General features: G+C 38.7%; 1 protein-coding gene across 1 annotated transcript in view; it reads right to left on the bottom strand.

The window, feature by feature from the left end:
* The window catches only part of LOC113046089 (dipeptidyl aminopeptidase-like protein 6), a 136284-nt gene that overhangs the window by 9545 nt on the left and 104825 nt on the right, over nucleotides 1-21914 (bottom strand). Inside the window, exons 8-19 of the mRNA XM_026206957.1 lie at nucleotides 18352-18472; nucleotides 15673-15827; nucleotides 14775-14872; nucleotides 13909-14035; nucleotides 13564-13602; nucleotides 13384-13491; nucleotides 12802-12893; nucleotides 12616-12663; nucleotides 12432-12544; nucleotides 9381-9434; nucleotides 4741-4839; nucleotides 4588-4657 (exon numbers count right to left, since the gene is read on the bottom strand). Coding sequence (XP_026062742.1) covers nucleotides 4588-4657; nucleotides 4741-4839; nucleotides 9381-9434; nucleotides 12432-12544; nucleotides 12616-12663; nucleotides 12802-12893; nucleotides 13384-13491; nucleotides 13564-13602; nucleotides 13909-14035; nucleotides 14775-14872; nucleotides 15673-15827; nucleotides 18352-18472 — 1124 coding nt within the window. The remainder of the gene's footprint in view (nucleotides 1-4587; nucleotides 4658-4740; nucleotides 4840-9380; nucleotides 9435-12431; nucleotides 12545-12615; nucleotides 12664-12801; nucleotides 12894-13383; nucleotides 13492-13563; nucleotides 13603-13908; nucleotides 14036-14774; nucleotides 14873-15672; nucleotides 15828-18351; nucleotides 18473-21914) is intronic.

Genomic DNA, 21914 nt, shown 5'->3' with positions numbered 1-21914 from the left:
GAAGAGTACGGAAAGAAGAATAAGGGGTAAGCATGTCTGTGATATATTGGGGGGTCTGTCCATGTAATGCTCTAAAGGTTAAAACTAAACCGGAAGCCAGTGGAGAGTAAATAAAATCGGAGTAATGTGTGCCCTTCGGTTGGTTCCTGTTAAAAGCCTGGCTGCTGCATTTTGCACCAATTGAAGACTGTTCAGAGAGACATTGTTAAAACAAGTAAAAAGAGAATTACAGTAATCTAACCTTAAAGAAATAAAAGTATGAATGATCATCTCCATGGTAGCTTTGGGCAAAATTTTTCTCAATTTAGAAATATTTCTCAAATGATAAAAACAGTTTCTGACCAACTGTCTAGAATGACCATCCATAGACAACGATTGGTCGAACAAAACACCCAGGTTTCTTAGGCTCAACTGGACGGATGAGTCCAAGGAACAGAGGTATTGTTTAATTCTGGAGCAATGATCAAAATTTCAGTCTTTTTTATATTCAGTTGTAAATAATTGTTGTATAACCAAGTCTTAATGCATGACAGGCATTCCAATAAATCAGTTAATTTACCTAACTCTTGCTCTTTGAATGAGCAGTACAACTGAATGTCATCAGAATAAAAGTGATAAGACTTTTAAATTTTTTTGAATAATTTCACCAAGAGGGCTAATATACAATAAAAACAAAATAGGACCCAAAACCGATCCCTGAGGGACTCCATATGACAGAGGGGTCATTTCTGACAGAATGTTATTCATAGACACACAAAATGATCTATCACTCAAGTAAGAGGTGAACCATTTTAAAACAGACCCAGAGAACCCCATTTCATTGCATAACCGATGTATAAATACTGTATGGTCCAATGTATCAAATGCAGACGATAGGTGAAGTAAAATCAATACAGTGTACTGTCCAGATTCAGCAGCCATCAAAATTAAGAAGCGCAGTCTCAGTTGAATGACATTTACGAAAACCTGACTGAAATTTATTAAACAAATCTTTCCCATCAAGATATGAAGTCAGCTGCCCCGCCACCACTCTGTCTAGAATTTTAGATAAAAAAGGCAGTTTAGATATAGGCCTGTAGTTAGTTGGTTCAGAAGAATCCAAATAAGGTTTCTTCAGTATGGGGCTGACAACTGCTTGTTTAAAATGGCTAGGCACAGAACCAGTTAAAGGGAAAGATAAATCAGTTTAACAACATACGGTCCGACTAAATCAAACACATTTAGTAGCAATGCAGTCGGCAATACATCAAGCGGGCTTGAGGATGGTTTCACTTTACTCAATAAACCCTTAATATCCTCACAAGTGACCGGGGAAAGAGTCCCAAGAGTACGAGGATGCAGAACCATAGGATATAGTCTCAAGAGATGGGTTTATAGTAGCTCCTGCACCTTGTTTACAAAAGCATGTAAAAACCTATTACAATCAGACTTTGAGTGCACAGGTACTTGGGGAGCGAGAGGAGAGACAATCTTAGAAATAGTGTCAAACAGGACTTTTTCTTGTTCAAATTTACAAGATTAGCAAAATAGGTCAATCTAGCCTGTTTTATCATAACATTAACCAATGTGATAATCTCCTTCAAATGCAGTCTATGTACTTCCAGACTTCACGTTCAACTTTTCGGCACTTTCTCCTAAAAGACATTATTTCTTCATTCACCCAAGGGCAAGGATTCTTAGGGAATGTGCTTTTACTTTACAGGGGAGCAACATTATTTAAAACAGACAGACAATGAATGTTAAAGTACTGAAGAAAAGATTCAGCATCTCTACAGTCCATAAAAGAACTAGGGTCAAATGACTCAGAAAATTTCTCAGATGTAGTTTGACTAATAATACGTCTTTGCAATGCTGGATTACAGGGAAGACATTCAACATTAGAAGACAGGTTGAACAATATGCAACTATGGTCTGTCACATTTAAGTCCATAACACTCAATTGGTCAATGTTCAGGCCTAAAGAAATAACAAGGTCCAGAGTATGGCCTTTTATATGTGTAGGACAAGAAACAAACTGTTTAAAATTAAATGATTCAGTGAGTGTTAAGAACTCAGATGCCACAGTACATAAAGAGTCATCAATATGGAAGTTAAAATCCTCAAGTATCAGAATATTTTCAAGTTTGATAATTGAAGATAAAAAATCTGCAAATTCCTCTTAAAATAAGCGAGCAGGACCAGGAGGTCGGTAAATTAAGACACAGTAAAATGAATCAGTATTTCCAACCTTAGTCATCTGTAGTTCAAAGGAGTCGAAAGAGTCCGAATTCATTAGCCTGCAGCAGAAACGGTCCCTATACACGAGCGCGAGTCCTCCACCTCGCCGCAACACCCGCGGTGTCCAAAACACAGAACAGTCTGGAGGACACAGTTCATTGAGATGAGTCTCAGTTAGGAACAAGAAGTCAATATGTTCCTTTGTGAATAAATCATTAAGGATGAACGCCTTGTTTGCAATGGAGTGCGTGTTAAACAAAGCAAATCGTGCCGAGTCCGAAAAATGCAGTCAGCTTGACTCCTCCAAAGGAACGGAGGCGCACAGGACAAGTTCCAGCCCAACTTATGGAGAGGAACCGACAGTAAGCATCGCTCGACCCAGAAAAATCCGGGACCACTCGGACATAGTGGTTGTCTACGTTGTTTCCTCAGCCTGGCCTGGACACCAGCCCTGGATCCCCGCTTCCTCTGTCGACCTAGCCCAGGTAACGGAAAAGTCTATCATAGTCTCCTTGATGCGGAATAAAGTGTAACCATCATATTTCAAAACAGCTGAGACACAGCTACTAGTTATCAGGGCTGATAAGACAAACAACAACAACATTAGAGAAACCACAGATACATGTGAGAGCAGAGAGAGAGCAGAGAGAGAGCAGAGGCAAAGCCGATCACAGGTGCCATCTTGCAACCACAGCACTGGTCTACAACCAGCTGTTCAGACAGGGTTAGTTCAGCTATTTGACAGCATAGGCTGAGGGTCAGGGACCTGAAGGCATTTTCTGTTGATGAAGCATGCCTGGAATTTGGGCCGGCCAACTCTCATGTTGTCTGGAGACCCCGGCCTGAGTACATGCCCAAAGTTCCCACCACTCCTTTTAGGGATCAGGTGGTGAACTTACAAACACTGCCCCTGGAGGAGGGAGACCCAGCCCTGGCTGGTCTGTCCAGTACCTGTGCTCCGCACTTACTTAGGCAGAACTCAGTGCTTTAGGACCTCAGAATAGCTCTTTGTCTGTTACGGAGGCCAGTAGAAGGGAAAAGCTGTCTCCAAGCAGAGGTTATCCCACTGGATAGTGGATGCTATTGTCCTGGCTTATCAGGCTCAAGACCTGCCATGCCCCCTAGGGGTGAGAGCTCACTCAACTAGGAATGTAGCTTCCTCCTGGGCGCTGACACATGGTGCCTCGCTAACAGACATCTGTAGAGCTGTGTGCTGGGTGACACATTCGCGAGATTTGATAAACTCCATGTAGAGCCCGTGTCCTCCCGGGTACTCGCCCCTTCAGGCCAGTAAGGACCTGCTCAGTGTCAATCCGCTTGCTGCGCCATTCCACTCCATGGACTGCGCTATTCCCCTCAGATGAGTTCCTCAGTTCAGAACCCTGGGTTCCTCCAGCACTGTTGATGTCCAGCACTTTCGTACATGCCCTTTGGCCAGCCCTGTGTGGGACTAGGTGCCTCCATGTGTTGTGATTTCCCTTTCTGGGCAATCCCACGTATGTATGTCCAAAGTAAGTCTCTTCGTAGCATGTGTCTTTCCCTTGGCAAGCCCCTTGCCAGCTCTGTCATTGAAATTTCAACCCTGCAGACTGGGTACCTCAGAGTTCATGTGCATCAGCAACTTTGGTTGATACCTGCCTTTTGTAAATCCTCCTACGAGCAGGCTGCCTGCTAGTATACGTCCAGCTGGAATATTCTACCCAGTGTATTCGGTGTAAGCTATAGGCCCTCGCTCGTGCTGGCCTCACGACAGGGTGCTACCACTCACACAGGTCACTGGAAGACAGCCATGTGGCATTTTGTAAGGGACCCCATTTGTCAGTTTCTTTCTGACGTAACGTAGAATGTGACCGACTGAAAGGGAACGTCTCGGTTACGTATGTAATCCTGGTTCCCTGAAGGAGTGAGTCACTGTTCCGCTGAATAGCCGGGTCACTGGCTCGGCTCCTCAGTGAAGACTTGAATGCGAGTTGCTCACGCTGCTCCTTTGCGGGGTGTAGCTCGAAATGCAAATTCCGCAGACCAAGGTACTCGGTGTACCATTAGCTCATTTTGTAACCACTCAAAGGTGATTGGGCTCTCGGGCGAGATCCCATTTGTCAGTCTCTTTCTGATTTAATGTCTCCATTCCCTCCTTCAGGGAACAAGGGTTTTATACATAACCGAGACGTTACTTATTCTAACTCAGATATTTATTTCTAAATTAAAAAAGTAATGCATTACTTTACTACTTACTTAAAGTAGTCAGATTATGTAATTCACATTACTTGTAATGCATTCCCCCCAACACTGTGAACCAGTACACCGTTCTTGTGTTTTGACTGCCATGTGGAACATGTATCAGTTATTCTGTGTGTGTGAATCACTTACACCAGCAGTAGTAAGGGGTACTGAGCTGTTTCTGTAAACACTGCTGGCTTCAGGATCTGGATGTTGAGACCTGTGCAAATGATGGGAAAGGTACTGTGCTTTGAAAATCATCAGCTTTGTAAAAACTGACTCAGTTTGCTGTAAGATACTTACTGTAATCCTCTATGTTGATCTTTCTGTACTCTACTTTGGGCATCTGCGTGTTGTTCACAGTGGTGTTCAACTGCTCATTGAGCTCCACATCCAGCAGCTCTGAGGGAAACAGAGAGAATCACATATAGTAGATGGTTATCTACTATAAAACATACTGAAGTTTGGGTGCAGTAATATTCAGTAATCAGTAATATTGTGTGTATTTTTTTTAGGTATAAAATAACTATTTACTATTGTAATATATTTAATGTAATTTATGCCTTTGCAAAGCTGATTGTTTTTAGCATACAGTCTTGTTCAAAATAATAGCAGTACAATGTGACTAACCAGAATAATCAAGGTTTTTCGTATATTTTTTTATTGCTACGTGGCAAACAAGTTACCAGTAGGTTCAGTAGATTCTCAGAAAACAAATGAGACCCAGCATTCATGATATGCACGCTCTTAAGGCTGTGCAATTGGGCAATTAGTTGAATTAGTTGAAAGGGGTGTGTTCAAAAAAATAGCAGTGTGGCATTCAATCACTGAGGTCATCAATTTTGTGAAGAAACAGGTGTGAATCAGGTGGCCCCTATTTAAGGATGAAGCCAACACTTGTTGAACATGCATTTGAAAGCTGAGGAAAATGGGTCGTTCAAGACATTGTTCAGAAGAACAGCGTACTTTGATTAAAAAGTTGATTAGAGAGGGGAAAACCTATAAAGAGGTGCAAAAAATGATAGGCTGTTCAGCTAAAATGATCTCCAATGCCGGAAGACAACCATCAAAATGGATAGAAGAATAACCAGAATGGCAAAGGCTCAGCCAATGATCACCTCCAGGATGATCAAAGACAGTCTGGAGTTACCTGTAAGTACTGTGACAGTTAGAAGACGTCTGTGTGAAGCTAATCTATTTTCAAGAATCCCCCGCAAAGTCCCTCTGTTAAAAAAAGGCATGTGCAGAAGAGGTTACAATTTGCCAAAGAACACATCAACTGGCCTAAAGAGAAATGGAGGAACATTTTGTGGACTGATGAGAGTAAAATTGTTCTTTTTGGGTCCAAGGGCCACAGGCAGTTTGTGAGACGACCCCCAAACTCTGAATTCAAGCCACAGTACACCGTGAAGACAGTGAAGCATGGAGGTGCAAGCATCATGATATGGGCATGTTTCTCCTACTATGGTGTTGGGCCTATTTATCGCATACCAGGGATCATGGATCAGTTTGCATATGTTAAAATACTTGAAGAGGTCATGTTGCCCTATGCTGAAGAGGACATGCCCTTGAAATGGTTGTTTCAACAAGACAATGACCCAAAACACACTAGTAAACGGGCAAAGTCTTGGTTCCAAACCAACAAAATTAATGTTATGGAGTGGCCAGCCCAATCTCCAGACCTTAATCCAATTGAGAACTTGTGGGGTGATATCAAAAATGCTGTTTCTGAAGCAAAACCAAGAAATGTGAATGAATTGTGGAATGTTGTTAAAGAATCATGGAGTGGAATAACAGCTGAGAGGTGCCACAAGTTGGTTGACTCCATGCCACACAGATGTCAAGCAGTTTTAAAAAACTGTGGTCATACAACTAAATATTAGTTTAGTGATTCACAGGATTGCTAAATCACAGAAAAAAAAATGTTTGTACAAAATAGTTTTGAGTTTGTACAGTCAAAGGTAGACACTGCTATTTTTTTGAACACACCCCTTTCAACTAATTGCCCAATTGCACAGCCTTAAGAGCGTGCATATCATGAATGCTGGGTCTTGTTTGTTTTCTGACAATCTACTGAACTTACTGGTAACTTGTTTGCCACGTAGCAATAAAAAATATACTAAAAACCTTGATTATTCTGGTTAGTCACATTGTACTGCTATTATTTTGAACAATACTGTACATAAGACAATCCTTGAGAAATCATTCTAATATGCTGATTTGGTGCTCAATAAATTAATAAATAAAAAGAATAAATAGTTTATTATTATTATTATTATTATTATTATTAATATGTTTTATTTTAATATTAACATTAAAAACAGTTGTGCTGTTTAATCTGTTTTTGGAAACCATGCTAACATTTTTGAGGATTCTTTGTTAAAAGAAAGAATATAAAATTAAAAAACAAAGAATTTTCAAATAGAAATATTTTGGTAGAAACATTATACCGTCACTTTTGATCAAGTTAATGCATCATTTCTGAATGAATGTATTCATTTCTTAAAAAAAAAAAACAATAAAAAGTCGGTCCCCCAAACAATACTGCTGGTAATATAGCACACTGATAAAAAATATACAATAATATAATGAAATATTAATGATACTGTATGCTTTTTCCATCAGAATACACAAGTATTTTAAATGGAGAAAAGGCCACTTTCTCCACCCATAGTGGTGTAGCTACAACAATTATTAGGTGCTTACAGGGTCATGCTATCCTGCTAAACCCTGACCTCTTGGTGTAAAAATACTGTTATTTCTTAATATGGGCATCAAAATAAACACAACTGACTTGCTGTGTTTCCCAATAGTGAATTAAAGCAAGAGATCAGTCTGTTTTGTCCTGCTTCCTTTTTTCCCAAGAGGCCGATCACTGCTAATTATGCTAAACACACAGCGGTTCTCCTTTGTCTCTACTCACACTCTTTACAGACATGGTGTACACAATTTGATAAATGTTAATCTCACATTTGAGGTGTTCTGTGTATCGCATTGGACTTAGGACACCATTGATAAAGCACATAACTACAGTAGGTGGCCAACCAAAATGCCTAATACGGCCACAGTACCACCGCTGCAGGGCCATGGCGTTAACAAAACAAAACAAATTTTTTTTTATAATTTAACATTATAACATCCTTAAAATTCTTTAGCAAAATAATTAAAAATTTATTATTAGAAAGTTATTTTCAAAACATGAGATAGTCGTATAGGCTGCAGGCTGCATAAATTTACTCAAAGACTTTTACTGCTATGGTTATTAAACTGTCATTATAAAAAACATTAAAATTATACAGTTTCCTTGTGTTGTATTAAGGGGCTTTCATTTCGATCTACAGGCTAGTTCAAAATTTTTTTAACAAAAAAATCCTGACCTTGGCCATTGGTCCACTCTACAAGCAAACATATCGATGTGTACAAAGCTGCACATTCATAAGACTTAATTGCGTCGCAATAAAAAAAAAAAAAAAAAAAACATTGAACACAATAAGTAATAATAGGCTAAAACTGAGACATGAAAAACTAGAAATAGTACAAAAAATAGGATATTAACTTGGAATGTTTAGACTACATTTAAGGATGTGTGCATTATGCCATAAAAAACAAAACGATTGAAAAGGTGACTGAGTGTTGCGTGTTATCTAAGCCTAGTTCTAAAACATATTTTGACATTAGTCACATTAATGTTACAAATTATGAAAGGCTTGAAACTTACATTTAATAATTCACTAATTCACTTTCATTTTCTGCACAAACACTTGAATATGAACGATTCTTATATGTGAATAATTATTTTAGGTCACTGTACGGGATCCGCATTAAAAATAAATCTTCACAAGTCTACAACCGAGATATTTAAATGTTGCTGCAGTTTTTTTATTTTTTTATTTATACTGTATAAAAGTAAGTAAAGGCAGCTCAGTTTAAAATCACTAAAGTTGTCAATAAATGAAGCTATTTTTTACATGGTGTGCACTTTGGTGATTATAATGAAAGAACTTGAGTTTAAACGTGAGGACGTTTTATTCATCCATTCTTTTCAGTTTGAGTGATTTAGCTAAATCGTGGCCAGGTTTAATTTATACTTTTCTTGTTTTAGTTAGGTTAGGTCTAAATAATGGTAGCGAAATTATACAGTGCCTCACCTTTAACTAAAATAAAGGAAATAATAAAACACGCAGTAATTTCTAAATCAGTGTACAAACAGATATCTATTTCCCAAGAAGTTCTCTGTCAAAATAAAGGACAGGTAACAAATAACAAAGTATGTGCATGTCAAAAATGCATGCTGTTTTATTAAAGGATTTTAAAATATAAATTAAAAATTTACTTGTGACAAAAATAGGCCTAATATGTGAGAATACTGACATTTTGCATATGGATCCATGTATGCAGTCTAGCTCACCAAAATAGGCTACCACGTTTAATACTCCAATTAAAAGTAAGCCACCATTTCTTTAGGATAATATAACACATAATTCATATTATATCAATAATACTGCACACCTGTTAAATGTTTCAAATCTAAAATATGGTGTAATACTGTGTAGCTTAGAGTAAATATATGCACAGGCACATAGGCTTGACACTTATCCTGTTTGAATTCATTCTAAAAACTTCATAAGTAGGCATACTAAATTTTCATCTGTTAATATTAAAGATTTTATTTTTTTTTTTTTTTCAGGCTGCATCCGTCAAATTTAATGGCTATTTGTGAAAATGGGCTTTGATGGGTTTGTTTGATAACTTGTGGTTAAACCCCACTCAGCGTCAAATGCTGCAAATGCGGCAGCGGTGCACGCGGTGGTAGAAAGCACACTCTGCTTGGCCACCTACTGTAGGTCTTCTATCTTGTCTTTCCAGTAAAACAAGCTCTTGGGTGCAGAGCTGATAAAGTGAATGTGATTGTGTGTCTGTCTTTAATGCAGTAACAGACTCACTCTTGTATTCTCCGTCTCTGGTGCTGTACACGGCTGTGTGAGGCACACCGGGACCTGCACGCAAAAACAAGATTAGTGTCTGACAGCATATACATTCATGTCATCCACTCTCACAAAATCATGCTAGGCTTTGTGTGAATCTGAGCATTACACTATACATATTGTGTGTGTTATTATGTATGTGAAATAAAACCCATTTCAGGTAAAACGCATCTCTAAATGGCATGTAACTACTTTCTATACCGCGCAGATGATTTCTTCCAAAGTGGGTGTTTTTTGGCCAGGATAGCATCCTATGTAAGCATCTTGTGATGTTAATTAAATGTCTGGCTTCATGTTACAGTTACCAAAGACTCACCTACACATGGACAATATACAGATATAAATATAATAATACATTTTTTGAGATAGGAATTTTGGGTTTTCATGAGCTGTATGCCAAAATCATCAGTATTAAAACAATAAAAGACCTGAAATATTTCAGTTGGTGTGCAATGAATCTAAAATATATGAAAGTTAAATTTTTATCATTACATTATGGAAAATAATGAACTTTTATCACAATATGCTAATTTTTTGAGAAGGACCTGTATATATATGAAGCAGTTTCACTGCAATGTACATGACTACAGTATTTAATAAAATAAATAATAATACATTCAAATTATTGATACTTTGGAAATGATCATAAGGACCATTATTTTTGGAGTAGTTTTATTATTATTATTAATTTTCTATAAACTGTGTATGTCATGATCTATATCATTATTGACCAAAGTGTAAAGAATATTGTGGTACACAATTAATGCACACTATTGTAAGTTTGAGTCAGCTAAATTTATTCATTTATTTTAAATAAGTCTCTTTTGCTCTCCAAACCTGTATTTATTTGAGCAGAAATAACAATATAGTAATACTGTGAAATATTATATTTCTTTTTTAACATAATTTACAATGTACAACAAAGCCAAATCATTACTGCAGTCTTCAGTTTCACACGATCCTTCAGAAAACAATAACAAAGAAACATTTCTTATTTTTATGAGTGTTATAAAATAGTTGTGCTTCTTCATAGTTTTGTGGAAACCATGACGCTGACACCGTGACTATAATTACTGATCAGATGAGCTCTTTTCAAAGCTGGGAATTCATCAATGCACTCAAACCTATTTTGGATCCTAAACAGCATCTAAAACTGACCTCTGCTATCAATGCTTGGTTTGATCCACACAACAGGTGGGAGGATGCATCATCGGAACTGATCTTTCTGTGCTGAGGTCTGGACAAGCGTCATGTTGTAGGGAACATAAAGGCTCTGCTCTGACTTCATAACACAATTAATAATTGCACAAACACCGACCTTTCCTTGTACTCATCAGACCCTGCTAAACTGATCAGTGACCATGGTAACCAGGCTTTATTGTTGATCAAACACACAGCAGGGTAATGATGTCATGACTAACACGCTCAGATCAGCCAGAGTCACTGAGCCAAACTCTCGGCAGTGAGCGATAACAAAAAGAGAATACAAATCATTGAAACACTGACTTTACATTAAAATTTATTTCTGGTCTAATAGTGCTTATTGCCTATTATTGTGGAATGATCCATTTTAATAAGATAAAATATGGAGTATTCTATTATACACAAATCCGGCGAAACACGGAAGTAAAGCAGCGCCGGCGTTACTGCGTGCCTTGCTGCTAAGGAAGTAGCAGAAGTAGCATGTTGGTCCCGTAGGTGGCTGTAGCAGATGTTAGCTTTAAGAAAAGTTATTTTTATTTAGTTTTTTTAGTACGTATGCTGTCCAGTTATGCCGGGAAGAGCGTGTTGTGTGGTTGGCCGTTTTAACAACAGCACAAAACTACAGGCCTGGAATAAAACCGTTTGGGAAATTCACGAATCTTTGTTGCACCTGCTCTGTCTATCCTGTCGGTCTCCGTGTGCTCTTTGCTTCGCGATTTTTCTGTGCATGAGAAAATGAATGTGTGGCTTAAGAGTGTGTGAAAAGTGTCAATTGCGTGTGTCTCACATTTTATTGCATTTGTATTAATTGCTTGAAGGGTAAAAAAAAAATCGGTGAGTCTTAACGCAATTACAAACGGCAATTCCGTCGGACTAAAAGGAGAGAAAAATAATTAATTGGGTCGGTCCTAAAGTGACAGGGTCGGTCGGGTTATGGCAAACAAGAATATTTTTAAGGATGGCCTAATAGTTATTTGAAGCTTGTGAAAATATTAGCAACACAGTTAGTAATGACAGCATTCGGTTTTATTGTTGTCATCAATTAATGCACTTCTTCTTAATTACATTACATTACATATTTTTAAAATTATGTTGTCAATAAATTACCTTTCTCAGTAATTTTTGGCCACTGCCTGACATTCCCTTTCATCAGACATTTTCTTTGATGAGCAGGATCCGCTTTCATTAAAGGGGAACCGGCAAGTGTCACATCGTCACACTTCGCAGGCACGCAGTAATGGCGGCAGGCAAGATGGTGGCGCCCATATAGTTCGCAATAGGTTTGTGTATAGCAATGCAGAATTGTATTTTATTTTTATGACAACAGTCAACAATCAGAATGCAGCAACTGACCAATCAGAATCAATTATTATAGAGAAATCATGTAATAGAGTACATTAGTATCGTCCACTTTTTCAGCATCGTTGGTTCCATAAGTATTTTTTCTCTTTCATTTTTTTTCTCATAGGGATTTTAAAAAGTGTTATAGGCCATGAACCAAACCAGTCAGTTTTGAGCAGAAACTCAACATAACATTTACTTGATAAATAGTGTAAATGTAATGTAATGACAAATGTAAATGATAATGATAAATGTAAATGATAAAACAATTTATTTTAAGTTCATTGCAAAATGTTAATATATACACGTTTGTTTTCGCTTTAGTTTTATTTTATTTTTTTTGTCCTTCACCTGAGCCCTGTTTGGCTTTGTGGCATGTGTGCACCTCTTTTGCATTTTTGTAAAAAAAATCTTTAACACAAGACAAGATATTAAGAGATGTTTTGCACAGAAAAAGCATTAAACCTTTGCAGTTGAGAAGGAAGTAGTTAGCATCTGGACTGAATGATCCACTGACGTATCCACAGCTTAAATTACAAGACAGACATCGGCGGTTGAAGGATCCTGTGGTGTTGGCGCTAAAAAAACAACACATATCATCAGTGCAATGCTTCCCGATGACATCAGTGTGTCACATCATCTGTCATACCTGTAGAGGTGACGCCGTCTTGCATCGTCTTCTGTACTCAAAAAGTATCTGAAAAGACATTACTGTTACAGATATCTATTTTAAAATGTGGATAATAGCATATTGTTTTATTTTAGTGCTTATTGACAACATGGACAGAATCCAGCATCTGGGGTCTTATGAAAGCTGCTGGTCTCATATGCCTACACAAGTTTGGTTTCCTCATTGTACGCTAATATCTCCGTCACGTCCCAGTCTCCTGATGTCAGCGACTGTAGTGTGTCTGTGCTGCTGTTGGGCTACAAAAAAAAAACAACAACAAAAACATGAAGTCACTTCTTACGTTTAACATGATGTTAAAGGGATACGGTTTATTTACTCTCAGGCCATCGAAGATGTACACGTAAGTTTTTTCTTGAGTAAAACTGAAAAGAAACCGCTGAAAACATGGTCCTTTGGTGATTCTTAAAATGCAAGTCAATGGCTACCGTCACTTTACGCATCAGAAAAAGCACACCAGGTAAGGAGAAAACTGGTTCATCTATGGATTACAGACAGTAATGTTGTAAATAAAGTTCAGTTTCTTACACAGACCGAACATGCAAGAACTCAATATATCGCCAGATATAACCACAGGTATTAATTTTACTTACTGTTCAACTGAAGAAAAAAAGTCAACTACATCTTAGATGGCCTGAGGGTGAGTGAATTATCAGAAAATGTTCATTTTTGGATGAACTATTCTTTAAATCTTCCTAAGTAACGTGTAGTTTCTCAGTGACAGCTCACCTGGGAAGTAGACATGGCTATGTGGAAGAACTTCCCTCGGCCGCCCTGTGGAACGGCTCGGGTGAAGAAGAACCTGTGTCCGTCTCTGGAGAACAGCGGGGCTTCGTTCTGCAGAGAGATTCACGGAGATTGGAGCAGCACTCTTACACACACATCCCACGCGTGTGATGCGTGACTCACCTGTCTGTGAAGCCAGCTGTCACTCTCATCTTCATGTTTCTGAAAACACACCGACAGATCATTGGTTTTTTTCCTCAGTATGTCTCCTATTGTTTGACAAAGTCCTTTTATATACAGCCGAAGCACTGACTAATATTTTAATTAATTGAACTGACATGCATTTTAATACATTTGGATGCAACAACAGGCACTGTCACCCAGATAGCCTTTTCTGGAAAATTTAAGGTTATGATGTAATTCTCACACTTTCATTCGTGTTAATTTACAGTCTTAATGACTAAGCATTATTATGAAACCTGGACACTAGTGATAATTAAGTGTGTGCTGGTGTATATCAGAAGAAACCTTTGTGCAGATGCCTGTGGTGGCCTCACACAAGGTCAGGATGGAGTTGTTCTGCGCTCGGTTCAGCCAGTTTACTGCCAGTTTGGTGCTGGTTGCCCACTTCACCATGGTGATGTAGTAATCTTTCCTACAGAGGGAAGCTGGTTAAAGTACAACTTCAAACTGTGTCAAATAGAGCCTGTGTACATCTATTAGTGGGTAAATGTGTTTATTTAAAATGGATTTTGATCAGTAGCTTAAATTAAAAATGCTCTAAAAAGCTTTTCTTAAAGCCACTCTTCTGTCGAGTAATGCAATCCATTAGTCTGACTCTGGCCTGTTTACAGAGTTTGTTAAAGAGACACGATATTGTTCAAAAGTTTGGGGTAGGTTTTTTTTTTTTTTTAAAGAAATATATTTATTCAGAATGGACTCATTAAATTGATCAAAAGTGACAGTAAAGATATATATAATGTTACATTTTTAAATAAATGCTGTTCTTTTGATCTTATTTTCATCAATGAATCCTGGAAAAATGTAGCATGGTTTCCAATAAAATATTGTTTTCAACATTTTTAATTACAACAAATGTTTCCTGACAAATCAGCATATTAGAGTGATTTCTGTAGGATCACTGTAGACTGGAGTATTGATGCTGAAACTTCAGCTTTGCATCACAGGAATATATATCAACCACAATACAAGACAATACATGTTACTGTACTTTTACCAAACAAATGCAGACTTTCAAAAACATTTATATAACGTTTCTGACTCCAAACATTTGAGCGGTAGTGTATATTGTCAAAATGAAGGCATAATAAAATTGGTTATCAAAACTGCCCAATGCAGCAGATGTTGTTGTGTGGTCCCTGGCAGAGCTTCACCTGATTCTGGGGTCTTCTGGTTTCCTCATCCTCACTGTGTGTAAAGGGCCGTTCAGACTCACCACTGACAAATAGATATCAGGGTTCTCTTCCCCAGCCTACAGAGACAACAGAGATCTCATCACGGGACCCTTATAGGGGTGTTTCACTGAACAATGAAAATGAGTTTATTTCTGTTGAGCACAAATAAAGATATATAAAAAAATAGATGTTGGAAAACAAACAGTAAGACAAGTAGCCATTGACTTCCATTATATGGGAAAAATATTATGGATGTCAATGGGTTGCTTGTTTGTTTGTCAATATTCTTTAAAATATCTTCATTTGTGCTCAACAGAAGAAAGAAACTCAGACCAGTTTGGAACAACTTGAGGGTGAGTATATGATCATTTTTGGGTGAATTATCCCTTTAAACCACATGATTCTAGAATCATATGTGAGAAACACCATAAAAAATATTTTGTGCAAATAATATTTTTCCGTTCCAGTACAAGTACAACTGGTAAAGCACCTGCAAAGGTCATGGTTTCGACTCCCAATGCAGACTATACTTTCAGTGCACTGTAAGCTGCTTTTGGAAAAAAATCTGTCTGGCAAATGGATAAATGTAAATTAGTTTATATAGTTATAAACTTACAGATGGACAGTTATTGCTTGCCATAACTATGTCACTACAGTGCTTAAAGAGAAAGTTTGGCCAAAAACGATAAATCGGTCATCATTAACAAAGAAGTCTTTCAGATTTTTCATTTTTGGGCGCACTGTCCCTTTAAATGTCAATCAAGACAGCAGCAACCATCAGATCCCGTTTCAAGGTTACAGAGACATTGGAAGATACTGACACTGAGGAACACAAACAAACATAACACAAACATAAAAACAAGCTGCAGAGATTTACTTTAGGGTAGCGGTACTCCTGTCCGCTGGGATACAGTGCGTTTGTGAACATGGGTAACTCCATCTTGGGCACCAGAGTGTCATTGATGGTGGCATATGCCAGTCTGAGACCATCTGGTGACCACCAGTGAGCGATGTGACTCTGGAAGATCTCCTCTGTGAACACAAACAAATAAAACACGAGTGGATTAAACACAAAACTTAACTCAAGGAAGTTTTGTGTCTTGTAAAGCTTTGCTGCGTTGTGTCCGCATCTCTGTCAGATCCTAATATCTAATATCAAGCAACCGCGGACAGAGAACACATTGCAAAATACATAACTGCAACATGTGCAGAAACCACGCGTGTGATTTATCGCATTCATTTGCCTGTAGGCTGCTGCCTCGGGAGTCTCATCCATCACTGCATACAGCTGACAGCCGAGAGCTGGAGGAGGAACAGAGCGGATGGAAAATATGAGTCTGTAACCCTGCAAACTGGACCTCTAGAGCTCATTAAGACATTAAGTAACATACAAGAGAATAACACTGACAGGACTCATTTTATTTGTTTGGTTATTTATTTATTGCGCAAGAATAAGGCTTATTCAATAATCGTTCATACATTCTTATGCAAAATCTACTTGATGATTTAAACAGACATTTGTTCATAAATATAAGCCCTGATGACTACGCATGTCAATACATTTTTTGTCAAATTGTTTTGTTCAAACCTGCTCCACCAACATGAGCACCTGGGACATCACTACACCATGGCTCCAAATATTCAGTTCACCAAATAATTCAAATGTTGTCTTTTTTATTTAATGTCAAATCCAAGTGCTTTTCTGTGAAACATCAATAGAGAAATTGAGCAGATGTGTGTGTGTGTGTGTGTGCTGTAGGCACACACACACACACAGTAATATTTATGTTTAATTTTATTTGACCTTTTTATCAGGTAACAAAAGCTAATTTGAATAGTTTTAAGTTTACTCAACAATATATATTACCACCCTTATTTGTTTTAAGGAAAGAGGAGCTTAAACATTCTTCAAATATCTTCTTTTATGTTCCACAAATGACAGGACAGAATGTACATTTCCCTTTGTGAACCAATGTTTACTCCGTCTGTTCTGATGAAATGCTATCTGTCATGAAATGTGAGACCACGGGATGGCAGTAGAGGTCTTTAAACAAAATAAATGGAGGTTATAAGAGCATGTAACTAAGAATAGTCTCAGACTGAGATGTTAATTTAGGATATAACCAATTACTGGCATACCATACAGTTCAACATGTGTCACAAACAAACATGCTGCGAATGTGCTCTCATACAGCAGGAACATCAGAACTACAGAGCTGACAAAGACACGGAGAAAGCATAACTGATGAACACTTTTATATAATATGCACAAGCAAATGTATTATTAAATTATTATAGTTTTAATCAAAAGATCTATATTTCAGGGTGTATTTGCATGTGATGCAAAGTTGAATCTTCAGCATTATCAGCATTGAAAAACTGCTTACTTTTCGTGATACTTTTTTCATGATGTTTTTTTATGTGTAAATCAGCAGAAATAGGTTAACACAAACTCTTATTTACATCTGGCACATTTGACTCAACTACGTAGTAAAACGATTACTTGTGCAAGTCCTATTTTACATAAACATTTAATGATTGAATACTATAATAATGGCACACAATTTTAAAAGTTTACATGGTTTTGGTCTCTTTTTTTCACTTTCTATCTCATTGAACTGGAGCAATGACAAAATATTATTTAAGTAAACAGTTTCCCATATCTCAGTAATACAAGCGTCCATTTTTCAAGAGTGTGCACATAACCGAAAAGCACATAAACTTATCAACTAGTCTAGATTTAGTACAGATGCAGAGGGGTTTCAAACTGCCTGATGGATTTTAATGGCAGAAGCAAAGCTCAGCGACACACCCTGATGAAGAAATGCGATATGATAAATGGTGTTATCATGCTTGTGCAATAAGTACAGCCCGTCATACACACACATGCTGAAAAATGAAAGCCAGTTTGACCCTATTTACTTTACTAATACATGTTTCTGGTCTTATATTGTGCAAGTGATTCAAAGCAAAAACATTATTTTTTTGTAATATTTCATCATATTATAATAACTTGCTTTGTCTTTCCTTTTCAGCTGATGTCACCAAGGTCACTTCACATCAGCAGCATTTAACTCTTCCACAATTTACTGCAATTAAGGTACTCTAAATCAAGCAGTATTACGACACTGTACTATTTGTGTGAAACGATCGGGTTCAGAGATACTACTGCTGTTATAAAGTACTTTAGCAAAGTAATCGAATTAAAAAAAAAAAATACACTTTGACTTGTGAAAATTTAGTTATTATTTTGTCATGTAGAAAATGTTAAATTATCAGTTTTTTTTAATCAAGAAGGTTTTTTTTTACTTTATCTTGCAAAATCTGCCAGATCTAAACTTATAAGTAGATATGTACATTGCAGCACTGTCGTTTAAATAAAAATAAAACGTAATATATTCATATAAGTTGAGAAGAAATGTGTTAAGTCAGAGAGATGGATGAGACAGAATCTCCACCCAGTCTAAACACATCAGACAGTCACAATCACTTCTGCTCTTTTATTACATGCACACAACCCTCTGGGTATTTTATTATTCATGCTTATGGGTTTTACCTTCATAGAGCCAGTCAGCAAGTCCATTAAATACGACCCCCAGACTGCCTGTGGACACCAGACGGACTGATGGGCTGGTCACTTGCGCTTTGTAGTAGATGTTATTCTCAAAGATGAAAATCTGTCAGGAAAGAAGAACAAACGATTGTTGGAAAGAGCACGTCAAACAAGACAAAGTTACTCCTGAAAAGCACAACAGCAGGTTTATGGATATAACAATCCCATTCATTTTTAATTAACGATAATGCATACAACTTTCAAAACAGGTCTACCATGATCCCTGAGATTTTTGACTGATAGTACTTCAAATACAGTAGTATGATTTCAGCTTAAAAAGTTTTCTGGGTTAAAAACTACACTACCCATAATCCCTGAAGTGAGCTACATCAAAGTTACTCTTAGAGAGATATAATAGAGCTGCAAACTCCAATGAAACACTGGAAATTGCAGTACTGACCTGGTCACTCAACACTCTCAAACTACTGATACTGTACATACATGAGCATTTTACAATAGGTTTCAAATGCATTGTATCTTACAAATGAAAGCCATACTGTACAGTCATGGATTTATATTACAGAGAGTGGTTAAATTCCTCATACAAGAATGCAAGCACACAGCCTTGTTTCTGGGTCTTTTTATTCAGGTTTTCAAATGCAAATGTGGTTCAAGGCCTAAAAGTATTAAATTGAGAATTTTTGCTTATGGATAAAACAAAGGGGGAAATACTTCCAGGAACAAGGCCGCTGGAAAAATGTGGTCACTGTTGTGCTCTGTAGGACAAAAGAACATGTCTGCACTTTGTATTAATGATGAAAAGCCAATTCAAAGTTTATTAAACAGAAAAGTATTCAGCTGCATTCCGAGGTCCCGAAGCAGTTGAAATGGACTGAAATGGAGAACGAATTTAAACGATTGATTTACACTAAATTTGAGTATATATGTGTTGTTACAAATCACACATCTCTGGTGAATATTTAAGATGTTGTGTGATGCTACAGTAATCAGGGTTGGTGGCAGACTGTCTGCTGTGGGAGAGGTAATGTGTGTGTGAAAAGCTCTGGTGGGATTTATTCAGCAGCCAGAATCACAGAAAAATCTGCTGTACTTGTCATGGTGCTGTTATTGTGAGGGAACGAGGAGACAAAGGGGCAAGGAGATGTAGGAGCAATTACCATGAAGAAAGTCTTTATTTAACCAAAGGAACAAGGAACACACATAGCAGGGGAATTGACGTTTTGACAGAATGCTGGACTCAGGAAAACTCAGGGCTTAAATGATGGGACTAATCAAGGAATTAAACAGGACACAGCTGACACCAATGGAACTAAAATGGGAACAGGGACGGAAAAGCCAAATAAGGGTTTGGAGAAAAATGAGGAGAAACACTAGGACAACACAGGACAGTCCATAGATGTGACATTACTCCCCGCTCCCGGAAGGTGCATCCACGCGCCACATAACATCCAACAGGGAGGGAGGGAGGGTGGGCACTCTGGAGGCCCTTAGGGACTGGCTTATACAGTACGGAAGGCCTCCAGGACCTCCTATTCTCAGACCCATGCCAGATCAGGTAGGGCAGTTCAGGAGCCTTGGCGGAGCAGTGTATTTTTTAAGAGATTTTTTTTTTTATGGTTCCATTACAGCTTGCATTGCAGCTTGTTTTCTTGTATTCAGAGGTCTGACATTAGTCCTGTGTATACAGAGATTGTGTCTAGTCTAGTTTGTTGCAATGGTTGTGGTTTCAGCACAGAAGCTCAGATAACTGTTAAGAGAAGATGCAATTGCAGCTTTGGAAAAGCTGAGGATTGATAATTGTACTGCATTTGAAACCATTAAGAGCGATTCAATGTGATTTGTATAATTTATTAAGGAGAACTTTAAACCTGCAGTTTTGTCTTATTACTGTGATATTCCTGAATTGTGGTCTGATTTTGACTTTGACTGATGGTTGTGCTTTGTGCCCTTGTTTTTATCTGTTACTGTTATGCATCTAATCAGTAATTTACTCTAAATGTGAGCAGAGTGAAAGGAATAGCTAATGACAAACAGACGGACATACAGACAGACAGGCACACAGACAGACAGACAGACAGACAGACAGTCACACAGACAGACAGACAGACAGACAGACACACAGTCACACAGACAGACAGACAGTCACACAGACAGGCACACAGACAGACAGACAGTCACACAGACAGACAGACAGTCACACAGACAGACAGACAGACAGGCACACAGACAGAGAGACAGGCACACAGACAGTCACACAGACAGACAGACAGTCACACAGACAGACAGACAGACAGGCACACAGACAGAGAGACAGACAGACAGACAGGCACACAGACAGACAGACAGACAGACAGTCACACAGACAGACAGACCGGCACACAGACAGAGAGACAGGCACACAGACAGACAGACAGGCACACAGACAGACAGACAGGCACACAGACAGTCACACAGACAGAGAGACAGACAAACAGACAGTCACACAGACAGAGAGACAGGCACACAGACAGGCACACAGACAGACAGACAGACAGACAGACAGACAGTCACACAGACAGAAAGACAGACAGACAGACAGACAGGCACACAGACAGTCACACAGACAGACAGACAGGCACACAGACAGACAGACAGACAGACAGACAAGACAGTCACACAGACAGACAGACAGTCACACAGACAGACAGACAGGCACACAGACAGACAGACAGTCACACAGACAGACAGACCGGCACACAGACAGAGAGACAGGCACACAGACAGACAGACAGGCACACAGACAGACAGACAGTCACACAGACAGACAGACAGGCACACAGACAGAGAGACAGACAGACAGACAGTCACATAGACAGAGAGACAGGCACACAGACAGACAGACAGACAGACAGACAGTCACATAGACAGACAGACAGACAGACAGACAGGCACACAGACAGTCACACAGACAGACAGACAGGCACACAGACAGACAGACAGACAAGACAGGCACACAGACAGACAGACAGTCACACAGACAGACAGACAGACAGACAGACACACAGTCACACAGACAGACAGACAGTCACACAGACAGAGAGACAGACAGGCACATAGACAGACAGACAGTCACACAGACAGACAGACAGTCACACAGACAGACAGACAGACAGGCACACAGACAGAGAGACAGGCACACAGACAGTCACACAGACAGACAGACAGACAGTCACACAGACAGACAGACAGACAGGCACACAGACAGAGAGACAGACAGACAGACAGGCACACAGACAGACAGACAGACAGACAGTCACACAGACAGACAGACCGGCACACAGACAGAGAGACAGGCACACAGACAGATAGACAGGCACACAGACAGACAGACAGTCACACAGACAGACAGACAGGCACACAGACAGTCACACAGACAGAGAGATAGACAAACAGACAGTCACACAGACAGAGAGACAGGCACACAGACAGGCACACAGACAGACAGACAGACAGACAGACAGACAGTCACACAGACAGAAAGACAGACAGACAGACAGACAGACAGG

This window comes from Carassius auratus, chromosome 27 (genome assembly GCF_003368295.1).
Source record: "Carassius auratus strain Wakin chromosome 27, ASM336829v1, whole genome shotgun sequence".
NCBI lineage: Eukaryota > Metazoa > Chordata > Actinopteri > Cypriniformes > Cyprinidae > Carassius > Carassius auratus.
This window is presented reverse-complemented; position numbering and strand designations above follow the sequence as displayed.